This window comes from Polypterus senegalus, chromosome 2 (genome assembly GCF_016835505.1).
Source record: "Polypterus senegalus isolate Bchr_013 chromosome 2, ASM1683550v1, whole genome shotgun sequence".
NCBI lineage: Eukaryota > Metazoa > Chordata > Cladistia > Polypteriformes > Polypteridae > Polypterus > Polypterus senegalus.
This window is the reverse complement of record NC_053155.1, coordinates 185,071,172-185,086,552: the sequence shown is the minus strand read 5'-3', so window position 1 is coordinate 185,086,552 and position 15,381 is coordinate 185,071,172. Positions and strand designations below refer to the sequence as shown.

Here is a 15,381-nt window from a genome sequence, read left to right as displayed (position 1 = left end):
AAATTATAAGACACACAGAAGCAATTTGAATTTCCAACACTAAGAATGACTATATGTATGCAATTCTTTCTTTGTTTAAAAACCATAGATTGGTAAATGGTTACTCAAGGAGCGTTAAGGGCAGTTGGCCAAAGTTGGCCAAACTCTATCAATGTTGCACAAGTAAGCACTGATAAATCAAAAGGAGTAGGTACTATCATGAGCTAACAATGCAGCAGAATCAGAACCAGTAAAGGTGGCCGAACAGTCAGCATTTCAAAAGATGTTTCCAGGAAATCTTTACAAATTGCTTACCAAAAACAAATCTGTACTCCAACTAAAACTGCTTTTAAAAGAACTCTATGATGGTAAGTATAACATGCAGTTTGGGGGTCCAGATTAATGACAGGTTGGACTAGTCTCAGAACACAGAGGAACTATTTAAGAAAAGCAGGGCAGACTTGTCTTTCTTAGGTGACTGCATTCCTTTAATGTGGGAAGGGACATCCTTCATATCTTCTAAAACTCTGTGATGGCCAGCGTGATTTTTCTATGCTGTGGTGGGCTGGGCTGGTAGCATCACTTCAAGAGAGGCCCACTGAATCAACAAGCTAACTAAAAGGGCAAGCTCAGTTATAGAACACATTCTAGACTCCCTGGAGGTAGTAGCGAAAGACAGAATTAAAATAACCTAAGTGCTATTATGAACTATGCTTCTAATTTTTGGTTAAAAAAAATTCAATATTGACTCTTGAACTCTCCAGATCAATCTTGTGAATCTCTATCCTGCTCAAATACTATACGTAGATCTTTGCTTGTCGTTGTTTTACCAAAGGGAGTGTGTACGCAAAGCAGCCAAATTAAAGTAGCTCCATAGCTGTGTTTTCAGTCACAATGGTCATTTCTTTTTATTTATGTTCCAGTCATTCAATGCCACTGGCAACAAGCATTAGCTCTAGATCCTCATTTTAAAATGCTTCCTTTTAGTCTGAGGACTGTGAGGACACATTTTCAAGACCGATTAACATGACTGCTACAAATGAGCAACTGAAGACATTTGTAACTTGTGGAATTATAGAAAAACACGAGTCTTCCCAATGTATCTTTTATTTCAAGTAATTGAAGATTACTTTAAATGTTCAATAGGGGAATAAATTTCGCTAACAGTTTAGTTGAAGGGTGTCTACATATATTAGTTACACACAAACAGGTTATTGAATAACATTATTTAATAAGCAATATTTGACTACTTTATAACAATATGACTCACAAGATGATACAGGTGTTTTTAAAAAGTAGATGCTATTGCATTGTATTAAAACAAGGACCCCCTATTTAATGTGTGTGGACTCTGGTGTGGTGATACATATAGTACGTTAGCAAAATTATGATGAATTTTGAATTAGTGCAGTGCTTTGAAAAAAAATTATTTATGAGCATTGATATTTAGTTGCATATTGTTAACTGTTCATTACTAATCAAGTATTTTGTTCTTAAATGTCATTCCATGCTTATGCATATGTCATGAAGTCACTATGTAGACACCCTTCTGAAAAATTGTTACTGAAATTTATTACACTATATTAATGTTCTCTATGCATAGTTAAGCAATTTCTAAAAAAATGCTACAACATCAAATATATCAGCGCACATTAATTCAGTCAGGATAAAACTGATATCGAATCAGGACATTATGAATCAGCATCAAATCGGGACATCCTCTCTCTGACACACTAACACCGAATACTTTCAGTCAATGAATTATTCAGTAGAACTGTGTCAAGAAATACTACTGGGGCTCCTTTATACCAACAGTAACATGCCTGCATAATGCATCACTGTGATTGTGACTGCCAAGTCAGAACTGTTCTTTCTTTTTAATGTTCTTGCTTTATAGTCTTTCTGGTGTTTGTTCAGACCAAAGTGTGTATGTATATTTATTTATTTACTAACTTACCCACCTAATTATGCATGTATTTATTTAAAGAGCTTATGTAAAAGGCCGAATCCCCCAAGAGAGTACAAATAAAGTTCTATCTAAAGTAATGACTTGCACTGTGCTATATTTAGCATATTATAATACCTAATCCTAAAAATGTATGGCCCACAATCAAACTTGTTTAAAAAAGTGTTATTACATATTTAAAGATATACTTATTATGTGAGCTTCCATGGTTACCCTTTCAATTATTTCAAACACTTGTTGCTGCTATAGACAAAAATCATTTTATCATCTAGATGTCATAAACAAAGCCTGGCCCTACATCACTAATTCTGCTTCTGAAACAAGTTTTAATTTTTTTAATGACCCTCCTATGCAAGTGTCCACAGTAAATCTTTCTGACTAAGTTCTATTGCCAGATTTTCTTTCTAGCTCTTATTTGCATTTTTAAGTGCAGCAAATTTGTCTCCATTTTTTTTTTTTAGTTTGGCACTGTATTAGTTGATACCGTGCATGCACTTTATGAACTTATTCACAGTGTGAAATAAATTTGAATGGCACACATACTGTTCTTTTATATTTTCCACATAAACATTTCTGCTGTGTAATAAAAGCAAAATCAATTTAAGCTTAAACTAAAATTAGAGGTGATTACGTAAATAGTGGCATTTCATGCATGGCAAGTCAAAGTAAAATATTTAACAGTGGCTAGAATTAAAATTATTTATTTCAACATAAGAAGTTAAAATTGATTTAATACTAAACATCACTATATACATTTCCCATTGGTTATCTGGATGGTGACCCATCCTCACAGCTTTGAAATAGTTTTATGTGCTGTATGATGTCTAAAAACCACTTTATAAATCTGTGATAGCTAACAATACAAAATTTAAGCATGACCAAATGTATAATTATAAGGGGTTATGTATGCTGGATTTTGAAAGTACTGGAGCAATCAATGATACAATACAAACCTATCATGCTTACATATACATATACATAATGATCTTCACATGGTCTGACAATATTAATTGTGTAAAGCGGCTATGCATCTGGCCACTTATTGGTACCAACACTGTTCTATGTCAGAGAACTGATGAAGTAGTAAAGAAGCAAAATATAAGAAGGACTTATAATTTAAATGGAACTTGGTCATTAAATTATTTGTTCATGTTTTCACTAATAAAGGCAAGTCATATTTATTATGGTGCTCTGCCTTCCTGCGGCTGTTGACTGGGTTCTATTGGTCCATTTACTTTAATGATACAAGGCTGCTAAGTGACCAGTGGCTAAAATAAGCACCATTATTTGGAACACACATCATATGCACTTTGTGAACTTTAAATAAACCACAGGCTTCTTTTGCAGACCTTTGGAAACAGTGCATTCTGCATATAATTTTAACCAATTTCAGATAAAGTTATTTGCTCTGCACTGAAACTGAATGCTTTCTTGTCATCTACCGAGATGAGGCTCCATAATAGGAGAACCCATATATAATTTAAAAATAATAAAATCTTATTATTGTCATTACTTAAGGAAGAACTCTAGAACTAGAGATGATCCAATCAGGTTTTTTTAAGGCTGATATCGATCACCAATTTCATGTTACTTGATCGTCCAATTCCAACTGCGTTTATTTTTCTTTATCCCTTTAAAAAACACTTTACAATAAGCTCCCGCATAACCAACAGCATAGCAACCTTATGTTCTATATTAAAGTGTTACATTTAGTATTTTTATGATTCAACTATAGACAACAGGTGTTAACTCTTCATTGATTATTAACAAAACGAAATTCTGTAGGCGTATTCTTCATAAAAATACAAAACAAATTCTTTAAAACGCATACTTTAATAAAATACGCATCCATAATAGAAGAAAATAAAATCATTTTAATAATTACAAGCTGTCATATTGTTTATTTTTTTTGTAATATACCTATCTGAAACAAAGCTTAATTAAAAAAAAGTAGTTTTCACCATTTCTCTTAAAAAAGCATTCAGTGAACAACCCGCGCTATAACTCTCTGTGAATTTTCACGTGTGTGGTATAGCGGGTCCACAGCTCCTGTCAAAGGCCAGTTTTAAAATAAATAATCACCGCGCTCTCGGCTTGGTGAGGGGGCATGGTGATTGTGTGGTTGAAGCGGTTCTCAGGGCGATTCAAGATGTGGGCGTTTTTCACCTAAGTGCATAGGTGAGAGACCATCCGCATTCGTGATTGTTCCTGGGGCTGCTTATCTTGATAAATAGAAGTGCGAGTTGGCTAGAAGGGGAGGAAAAAGAAAGGACGGACGAGAGGTTAAGAAAGAAAGAAGGTGCAGGAGAGCATTGCAGCTGAACAGGGAGCATGGGTGTTGGGCCAACACCCGGGGAATAGTTGTAGTGGTCACTCCTGCTGAGTGATCATGGAGCAGGATTGACCGGAAGGAGTGCGACTCTCCGCGTAAGGCAGTGGGAGTCAGGACTTGGGCGAGTGTATTCCCCAGTGTAGGCGCTGTCAGGAGGAGCCTACTGGAGCCAGGGATCGGAGAGGTGAATTGAACAGCTGAAGTAGGTAGAGTGAAGGTCAGCTGCAAGTAGGGCGATTCCCCTGTTGGGAAGCAGGGGGACGCCAAGGTAAAAAGGCACCGGGCTTCTTCTTATTTTTTTTTTTTAAACAATGTGTCCCGCTGTATTTTAACCCCGCTGTTTTTAAGAAGCCTTTTTCCTATTGTTTTAACCCTCATGTTTCACTTCTGATTTTATGTGTTATTTATTGGAACTTTGGAGACTGCACTTTAATTTGAACACCTTGTTTTGTTGATTGTTTTAATAAAAGCACTTTGCACTTTTTCACCATCCCCATGCTTTGTTGGGCCTCACTGCTAAGCTCATCGGTAACAATACCGACGGTGTAAGGTTCAAGGGCTCCCCAACAGCAGATGGGAGTATACTGCAAACCTGCATCGTCACAACGTGATTTTGTGTTCTTTCACGTAAATTTGAATTGATTGTTGAAAAGTATGAAGGTGGCATGCATATCCGGAACAAGGCTGTTGCATACCATTTGCCGAGAACGACGGTATCTACAATTGTGAAAAACAAAGACGTTATTAAAAAGTAAAGTGAGGTTAAATTTTCATTTATTTTATCTAATTACTTTTGCATTTATGTATTTTAGCATTAAGCAGTGTTTAAATTATTTTATACAACCCCATCAATGTATAATATGCCAATAAAAATAGGATTTTTTTCCATGGGAACGGATTCCCATTATTTCTTATGGGAAAAATTAGTTTACGTCCTGTTTAGTATAAGTCAAAGGATCTGGAACGGATTAAGGACGTATACTAAGGTACCACTGTGTGTGTGTGTGTGTGTGTGTGTGTGTATATATATATATATATATATATATATATACACACACACACTGTATATTCTGGCACAAACAATTAATTAATACTGGAAATTAAACACTGCTTAAATGTCAATATCATGTACTTACAGGTTTTAATCATTTTTAATCATTAATGACACTACAACTTTTTTAGCTGTTAAAATATATATTTACTACATTTATAAAGAAGATGGTCACCATATCTACAGACACCAACAAGAAGCTTAGAGTAAGAGGCAACAAAAGTCGGCTTGTGGAACAGCTCCAAAAAGTTTGAAGTCGTGCACATGAGGGCATATATTGGGGTGCCAAAGATCAATGTTGACAGTCAAAATCTAGAAGTAGTCAAACAGTTCATGTATTTAAGTAGCATCATCATCTGAGAATGGAGACACAGAGACTGATGTCAAATGTCACCTTGGAAAAGCCGCTGAAAAGCCGCTGCAACTTTTCAAAAAATGCTCAATATTTGGTCAGCTACAGAAATAAATAATATAGTACAAATCTTTAAAATAGCCACAAATATATCAAATGTTCATAAGTGTGTTTATAAGACGCAAGACTAACATCCTTAACAGGTCTATAAGTAAAAGATACATTTTTTCTATTAAGCTAACATGTCTATTGCTTACTAAACAGCAATTTGAAATTCTTCATCTTTTCTTTTTCCAATTAAAAATGTAAGCTGCTGCACTTAAAATAATATTGCTAATGAACCAAATGAAATGGTGTCAGTTTTAATTTAAAGGACAAAATAAAAAGGTCTGAATGATTTTCTTGATATTTGTCTAAAAGTACATATGACTTCTCCAATTCCATTTTCTCAGTTTATTTCTCCACTTTCTTTAATGTAAAGGCTAAGCTCTCTGATAAGAACAAGCCTTGACTGCACTTTGTTTACATTACAGGAAGTTTGCTGCAAAAAAAAAAACAAAAAAACCTTTTGGCTCTACTACCATAATAGCATAAAGGGTCAACTAAGATTAAAAATCAGATTTTGTGATTGGCCAATTTACTGATCACTGACTGAGTACTTTTTTAGTGTAAATCGGCCAATTTAGATCAGCAGCCAATCGATCGGAGGATCCCTAACTCTAGAACATAAAAAAAAAAAAAAATGTTGACAAGAACAGGCTATTTAACCCAACAAAGCTCACTATTCCTAACCATTTAATTCAAATCTCAATTTGAGATTATTTTAGTGGAAGGTCCTTGAAATTCTACTGGTAACTTATCCAATGAAGAAAAACTCCCTAATATTTGAGTTACAGTTATCCTTATGAAGTTTCTGTGTTCTTGTTGTTGAACTAATTTCAAATTAATACTCTGGATTGTACAAATTCATTTCATAATTTTAAACACTTCAGGCACATCACATCTTCATCTCCTTTTGCTTAAACTGAAAAAGTTCAGCTCTTTTAATCTTTCCTCATAACTCATCCCCTGGAGTCCTGGAATCAGCCTAAAAGTAGTGGCTCTTCTCAGGACCTTTCCTTGTGCTGCAATACAGTATCATTTTTGTAGTATGAAGACCAAAACTGCACACAGTTCTCCAGGTGTGGCCTCACCAGTGCATTATAATGCTTGAGTATAACGTCCATGGACTTGTACTCCACACAACATGTTATATAACCTAACATTCAGTTCTCCTCCTTAATGGCTTCTAAATATTGTAGGTAAGTTGATAGTGATGCTGCAACTCCTGAATCTTTCTCAAAAGGTACACTTTCATTACAGTTTAAGACCTCCCACTGTGTATCCAAACCTAACAATTTTAATTCCTATGTTTTATACCTTACATTTGTTGGCATTAGATTTCATTTGCCACAAATCTGCCCAAGCCTGTATTTGGTCCTTCATCTATAATGATTCAAATAGATTCTAGATTATCTGACAATCAACCTAACTTGGTATCATCTGCAAAAATAAGCAGCTTGTTGTTTATATTCCTGTCCAAAACATTTGAATATATTAAAAACAGCAATGTTCCTAGCACTGGACACCACTTGTAAAATCACTCAATTTAATAAGTCTCTGCATCCATCTACACACTACTCTCTGAACTCCCACTTTTTAGTTTCATGTCCAATCTCTCTTGTGCAACCTTATTAAATGCCTCCAGAAAATCAAGATGAATATCATACAGTATGTACCACTTTAATTATAACCTTTTGTTGCTACCTCATAGAATTTCCAGCATTCTATTAAAACACGACACCCACTGCCTGAATCTGTGCTGACTGTTCAGTAAAACTCCTGTACTTGCCATGTGTTGCTCAATCATATCCTTAACAATTCCTTCCATTAATTTACCTGTAACGCATGTTAAGCTTCATGGTCTCTAGCAAGGTTATTATAGTTAACAGGAACTAAAATGAAAAATGAAACTATTAACAAAAAAAACATTTTCATAAACTGAAATAAAATAACAAAACCAAAATGAAAAACTAAAACTACACAAAACTATTAAAGTAGCTGCAACGACTATTCGAAATAAAATAATTAACTCAAAATATTTTTAGTTTTCATTTTTGTATAAATATTCTTGCTGTTAATCTTTAACCCTTGTAACTTTTAACTCTAAAATAGAAAGTCAGCCCTCACAAGCTGCCTGCATATATTTGCCCAGTAATTGACGACTGTTCACACATCATTTGCGGTGACTGAGCAAACTGAATACGGGCACGTAAAGTATGTGAAATAGTATGCGATTTACTGTGCAACAAAAGTGACAGTTCTTCAGGAGCTGCTTGTGTCAGCATGATAGATTCTGGTTCAAGCATTAGTGAAGCACACCAAGGTGATGATTTTGTTTTGAATGTGCTCAGCAGCTTTCAAACCTGCAGTTCTCTGGATCTCCAGGGGTTCAAGAGAGAAGTATTATTAGATACAGATAATTACTTAAATTCCAGGCTTCATGAGTCTGATGTCTATTATGATGAGTGAATGCATTTCTTTGCGCTTCTTGCAATATCAAGGTTTAATTCAAATGCCTGAAATGTGCTGGTCAACAAAACCTTTACTGTATGGACAGAAAAATCACGAGTAACGTTTCAGTTTAGGTGTCTCAGGTGTCTGTGTTTGGTTGACAACAATTCACTTGCCACTTCGTGCAGGAGAAATCCTTTTTCAAAATAAAACAGCACTGATCGAGAGACTGACAAGGTCAGCATACAAGATCAGCATATTGTTGCCGACCAATCACTTTTGCTTAAAAGAGGTCGATTAAATCACAAAGAGATACAAACCTTGTAATATTCCTGAGTTGACAAACGTCTCCACTGAACTACAGGCGAAGGTGTAGGTGAAGAGAGTCTGCCAACTGCTGAAAACCTAAGCATACTAATGTGTTTTTTTTATTTATTCTATACTTATTAATTTACCTTTTTTATTTTACATTTACAGCTCAAAATACCTGAGATTGTGAAAATAATCCAGTGGTGGAATTATGTTTTTAATTATTTGACCCCCCTTTCTTCAATTTTTCTCTCTTTCTCAGAATAGATAGTTGAAATATCATATTCCTTTTGTTTTTAACATCAGCCATTTCATACATATTGCATATCAGGGATTTTTCCTGGCTTGCATCCAAAGCTGCTGGGATAGGCTCCAGGTTTCCTGCAATCCTGTAAGCATTTGGGTATTTACTTCGATAGTCAGCTGCATTGGGTTCATCAAGTGGAGTAAGTTTGTTCTAGCATTGGTCAACGCCTGCACTTTTTAGCAAAGGCTTAGGGTTCATGGAGTGGACAAAAATATTGTTATTTTACACAGTAGCTATTGAGTCACTTGTTTGTTATGGTATTATAATATGACCTGGTAATTTGACTATGAAACTTGGATCACAACTTTAAAATATGATCAGAACAACAGGTAAAATAATAGACATACTTCACCCATCCTTGCTCCAAAAGATTTTGGAGGAGACAGGGCCTTAAAATAATTAGTGACCCAACTCATATTCTTTATAAGGAGTATGAGCTAATGCCCTCGGACAAGAGATACAGATTACCAGCCTCTAAGATGAACAGGTACAATTTTTCATCAGTTCCACTTCTTAATGGATGTTCTCATGATTGTGTGCAAGCACACATGGTTATTTTAAAGCTTTTATCAGCGCCTGTAATATTTGCCCCGAGACGTGTACTTAATAAACCCATACGCGACTGCGGCGGTACGCCTGAGTTTACTCGCAAAGCACTGACGCCCAGTCTTGGCTTCACTTGAGCCCGATGTTCCCACGATATTCTTCTGCTTTCCTTGAACCTCAACCGGAGAAGCAGATTAGAAAGAAGTCTTCTGAATAGTTTTTCTTGTAGTCGGTAGTGCTTATAAATACATTTATACACGTAACAACTGCTGAAACTTTGCATTTGTAGAACTGTCATGTAGGCCAAAGATCATTCATTACACATATTCATTATTTTTTGTTTTTATCATATTACGACATTTGATGTAGTTTAATGCTATAAATGATAACTACATACATACCTCAGTTTATTTACACCAACCTGCACGGAGGCAGCCATTATTAGAGCCAATATTACATCCGTGTCAAAGAGCAAGCGAGCGATATGTAAACGTCACGTCCGGGTTGCCTCAGTTTTTGTGATTGGTGGATAAAAGCCCCCTGAAGGTGCTGAAGCTTTTTCCTGGTTGTACCGAAAAAAGACATGTAGATATTGCTGCATATAGCTACCAGTGATTTATAATTGTGTGACAGCATTTTGTCGTCAGGGGATTTTTTGCAGGTAAACAATGTCAAAGATTAATATTTTTCCATCAGTGTTTGGGAAATAATTGTACTAAGGGGCAAAGACAATCACAGTGGTGTTTAGTGGAGCTGAGCACAATTAAGGGGATTTGGCGAACAAAGGAGTTGGAAGAACATCCCTGTGGTAATCTAGACTAGCGTATTAATGGCATATAAGATCCAGTACAATATTATAGTATTTACTTTATTGTCAGATGACATGTTCCACACCACTGGGCTCCATATTTATTTCAGTATCTTCACATCACATCCCATTTATGTACAGTGACCAGATTTTTCTGGGGGCAACCTGGGACACCAGGCGGGGGGCCCCAGAAGCCAGATAGACTTTAATAATGGAAATGCCTATTTTCGTGTTTCCTGCATCTTATTCTGTACAAGTGTCTTCCATTTGAAACAATCATATTATTAAACCACAAACATATACCCATTTTCAAAGAAGGGTTCTAAACCATTATATGCTATTTTTCGTGAAATTACAGGCTAGATCTTGCCAAAAACAGTTCGTGAAAATTGACTGAAAGACAAGCTTTCCTGAAGAGCAAATAAACTCATTAGTGTACATCATTAGGTCAGTTACACTTGCAGGATAAACGTGCTTCATTCACAATATTGCATCCCACGTACATGTGCTACTGCTAGTGCATGTCCCGACTTCAAAAGAAGAAACAGCAAACCAAATTCCAAAGAGGCAAGGGAAGAAGCAATGTCACTCTGCACTCTAAACTAAAGAAAAACAAAGTAAAATACAGCTGTAAGTGTAAGGAACAGGCAAGCATCCGCAAATGTTGTTGTGACTTGTGTCAAATATTCATTCATTATAATATATAAATTAATATTATCAAATTCACAACTATGACGAAATTTACAGAGAGTACAGTCTGCAGACTTGAGACTATACAGTAAAGTGTGTACAGCAGTACTTACTTAAAAAATAAAGAGCTAAAATGAAAGTTAAAAAAATAAACTTTGTCAGCACTTTCAATTTTGTTCTACAAAATAAATTAGCAAGTTTAACTCTTTTAAGTTTCAGCTTTAACTTCAGTGAAAACGGCTCACCTCGAACGCTGTATTGACGAGTGAATAACTAAATCAGGCATCAGCTCTTATATCAGGCTCAGAGCAGGAATAATAAGATAATTCCTGGCTCAGATCATTGCATAGCCAAAACGTGTCGTATCACAAGGCACGGCCGATACCATCCGACGATGCGTCCGCTTCCGCCTTCTCGCTTTCCGTGCGTTTCCATACTGCAAACAATGGCCATCAGCAGACGTCAGACTCGGAAGAAGGTCGAATAACCCTCTGACGTCATGATGGGTAGAAAGTATGATTTGGAATCAGAAAGACTGAATGGGGTCAAGGCCTCTAGGGAAAAGTACGCATTCTGTTAGAAAACGCCACAGGCCGGGACATTTCCTGATCTTTCGGGGTCGCGGGGACGGGTGATCCAAAAATAGGGACTGTCCCGGGTAAACCGGGACGTCTGGTCACTGTAATTTATGTGGGGCAGCAAAAAGCTTCAAAGCAGTCAGACCGTTACAGTTTTCTTTAATTTAGTTTTACTGTTACTCAAAAACACAATCGTAAAACAATGTACAATACAGCCCATTAGTAACCAGAGGATTAGATGTTACATCAAGTTATTTTTTTAACATATTTCAATTGTCCTCTTTGCCTTGTTTTTTACCTTATTGAATTTAAATGCAGTTTTAAACGTAATAAATAGTGAGTATATGAAATGTTCCAATCAACAACAGCAAACTAATAATGTATAGTTTGAGGTATAAAAGGGTTATACCTCATAAACCACAACAAATGGTCAACTTCTTTAAAGTTAAACTTAATCTTAAGAGTTCCAGACATATACTTTTGAATTTCCACCCAAAACAACCTTGTGTAAATAAAGGTATCTACCTTAATTAAAGGATAAGCATCTCTGTATCTATTTATTTGTGTGTCCATTCGGTTGCTATGTCTCTGTCATTTCAACAGATAGCACATCACACACATTTGTAGTGATCAAATGCACTTCATTTATAATTCCAACAGGTGGTGCATCACATACATTAACACTGCTTTTATGAATCCCATACCAGATGGCATATAACAGAGACATATGCACTGCATTTCTTATTCCAACAGATGGTGCATCACTAACATTTGTAGTAATGCATTTTATTGATGTAACTTTAATTGATGTGCTGGAATGACAAATACCTTTTATTACTAACATGCATTACAAAATGTATTCCAGTAGATGCTGCATTGCAAACTTTAATGCTGAGGTCTGCTTTGATTACTTAGACTTTAACCCATCTTAGACAGGTAGTGCAGCTAGTAGCAAATAAATGTAAAATGCTTTCTTTTTCATTTGCACAAAATATAAAAAGTTCATCTTGATCGTGCTTAGATTTGGCCAGGGTTACTTTTACTGGTAAAAATGTATGTACAATTCTGTAAGTGAATTCTTTGACCTTATTTGTCAGACAATATCGATTTGGAGCTGCCCATACAGGTTTCCAGCCAATATTATTAAATTTTGCATTCCAAAAGAAAATGTATGAAGGCATTACACAAAGGTTACACAGTATCCTTATAGACATGTTATTACATTTTCTGTTTAATAATAACCATGTCAAATATAAAACACTCATAGAGGAGAGAGGATGCACAACAGCAAAATCTGTATTTCAATTGATCACCTTGTCAGGAATGGCACTAACAATGGTGCCCAATTCAACACGAGAGATAAAATTTGAAATTTATCCAAAAATTCTGTAAAAGAATTTTGCCTTTCTTATTTAGTAATTATACAACTAACCAAATGTCATTATTAAACTATGTATGCAAAAATAAACTTTTGTTCTTTTGTTCTTGTTCGAAATGTAATACTTACGAGGAGAAAAATTACGTTTATAAATTAACATCTATGGCAACAGGCTGCAGGGATCTATGGTATCCAGGGTGAACTTCTCCAGGCTTGCGGTAAGGCTGTCCTTCTGGCATTGCAAGCAATCTTTGCTTCTTTTTGGGAGACTGGTGTCATCCCAACTGATTGGAAAATAGGACTTGTCATCCCTATCTGGAAGGGGTGATATCTTGGATTGCAGAAACTTCAAGGGGATAACACTGCTCTTTGTGCCAGGTAAGGTGCTTGCTAGGGTCATCCTCAATAGGACCCATGATCACTTGCTCACCTACCAGCGACCGGAGCAGTCTGGTTTTACGCCTAAAAAGTCTACAGTCAACCAGATCCTGGCACTGAGGGTTCCCATGGAGTGTAATTGTATGAATATCGTCAGAGTTTCTTTGCAGCCTTTAGCATTCAACTCAGTTGATCGAGGTGCCCTGTGGGGCATCCTGAGACTTTGCAGGATCCCCTCAAGGATGCTGGATATCATGACTGGCCTGTACATTTGTACAGTGAGTGCTGTGCAGAGTGGAGGCAGAACCTCTGTGTTTTTCCCAGTTGATTCTGGGGTGTGTCAGGGGTGTTTTTTTTTGCTGCTACTCTGTTCAATGCTTGCATGGAGTGGGTGTTGAGAAAGGTTATGGGGTCCAGTGGATGTGGGGCATTTGTTGGCAAAGAAAGATTCACTGATCTTGACTTTACTGACAACAGTGTGTTCTTCATGGACTCAATGGAGACTGTGATTGGGGCTCTCAAGAGACTGAGTGATGAGTCTTGAGTGTCTGGGCTTGCGAGTGTCCTGGATAAAAACCAAGATCCAGGCCTTTATTGACCTCTTAGGCACAGCCATCAGTACTGTGTCTGTCTGCAGAGAGCATGCCGACCTTGACTCAAAGGCTATTTCATGGTCAGTTGTGGGCAAGTCCGTCGTTATGTCATTATCAATTAAGCAGATAAAAGGCCTGGAGTTGGTGTGGTGCTTGCATGTGGAAGATTTTGCTGTGAACAGACAACATGCGGTCAAAGGAGCTCTCCATGCAGGTGAAAGAAGCCATCCTTAAGCTGCGAAAACAGAAAAAACCCATCCGAGAAATTGGTACAATATTACGAGTGGCAAAATCTACAGTTTGGTACATCCTGAGAAAGAAAGCAAGCACTGGTGAACTCAGCAACACATAAAGACCTAAGGCCTCATGTATAACGCCGTGCGTTGAACTCGCACTATAACATGGCATAAGCACAAAAGCCGAAATGTGCTTACGCACAGAAAAATCCAGATGCAGGAATCTGCGTACTCCAACTTCCACGTTCTTCCGCTACATAAATCCCGATCAGCGTGAAAACTAACGCTCGTGCACGCGCTTTATGTAACGCCCCAACTCCTCCCAGAATTACGCCTATTTGAATATGCAAATCGCCCTTAAGCGCAGCCTTCTGTGAAAAGACAATGGGAAAAGCACGGGGGAAAATATAAGAATTTCAGCGAATACCAAGTGGAGGCAAAGGAAAAACATACTATGTGTTCAAATAAACCGTGGTTTAATCAACATATATAATCAATATATATTGGCGTGGCCGCCCATGCGTGACTTCTTGCTTTTCTTTCTCCAAGTAACCGATTGCCACACAATCAGCTCTGTAATAGATGTTAAGCCATCTGTAAACTTAGAGCGCTGATTCTTTAAAAAGTTTAAGGAACATTGAACTATCTTCGTAGTACATGTTTAATTATTCTATCCTTCACGCCAGTCCCAGTGAAGAATATAGATTATTTAAATGAAGTTAAAGTTTTACCTGTATAATATAATAAACATATTTTACTGCATTTCATCTTAAAAATGATATCGTCATCATATGTAAATACGCGCTTTATAAAGTGGCTCAGGTTGTGCGATATTATAACTGTATTACAAGTTTACAGTGAGGTAACTGTACTTATAAGTACAAACAGTTCTACAAGGAGCAATTGATTGAGTGCGTTTATAGTTCTTGGGATGAAACTGTTTCTGAACCGCGAAGTCCGTACAGGAAAGGCTTTAAAACGTTTTGCCGTGCCTGAGGTAGCGTGTGCCTGATGCTGTATACCGATAATTCTCTTTCCGATCAGCTGCTGCTGTGATTCACACTCAGATACAGTGATATAAATACTCCGAGTGCTGCAGTGAGAGTAATATGGAAAAAGATGATCCGCTGTGGCAACTCCTAACGGGAGGAGCTGAAAGAAGAAGAGGGTGCAGTGAGAGTAACAACGCTAAAGCAGTTATGGTATTTGGAATACTATGGCTATTCCCTGGACCATTATATTGTTACATGTTAATTACAATCAGATGCATTACACTAATAAACGATATGCGGTTAGTTTCAGTGTACTGTATTTATAAAGCCGCG

The 15,381-nt window shown here is 36.7% G+C and overlaps 1 protein-coding gene across 4 annotated transcripts in view; it reads right to left on the bottom strand.

The window, feature by feature from the left end:
• zrsr2 (zinc finger (CCCH type), RNA-binding motif and serine/arginine rich 2) overlaps window positions 1-11,345 on the bottom strand; it is a 49,585-nt gene extending 38,240 nt beyond the window's left edge. For 3 of the 4 annotated variants that reach the window (XM_039745003.1, XM_039745004.1, XM_039745002.1), the window contains exon 1: window positions 11,139-11,345. In XM_039745003.1, coding sequence (XP_039600937.1) covers window positions 11,139-11,179 — 41 coding nt within the window. In that variant the 5' untranslated portion in view covers window positions 11,180-11,345. Of the gene's footprint in view, window positions 1-9,796; window positions 9,899-11,138 lie in introns of those variants that run through there. The other variant, XM_039745005.1, reaches the window with a different exon arrangement.
• Window positions 11,346-15,381: the final 4,036 nt, after the last annotated feature.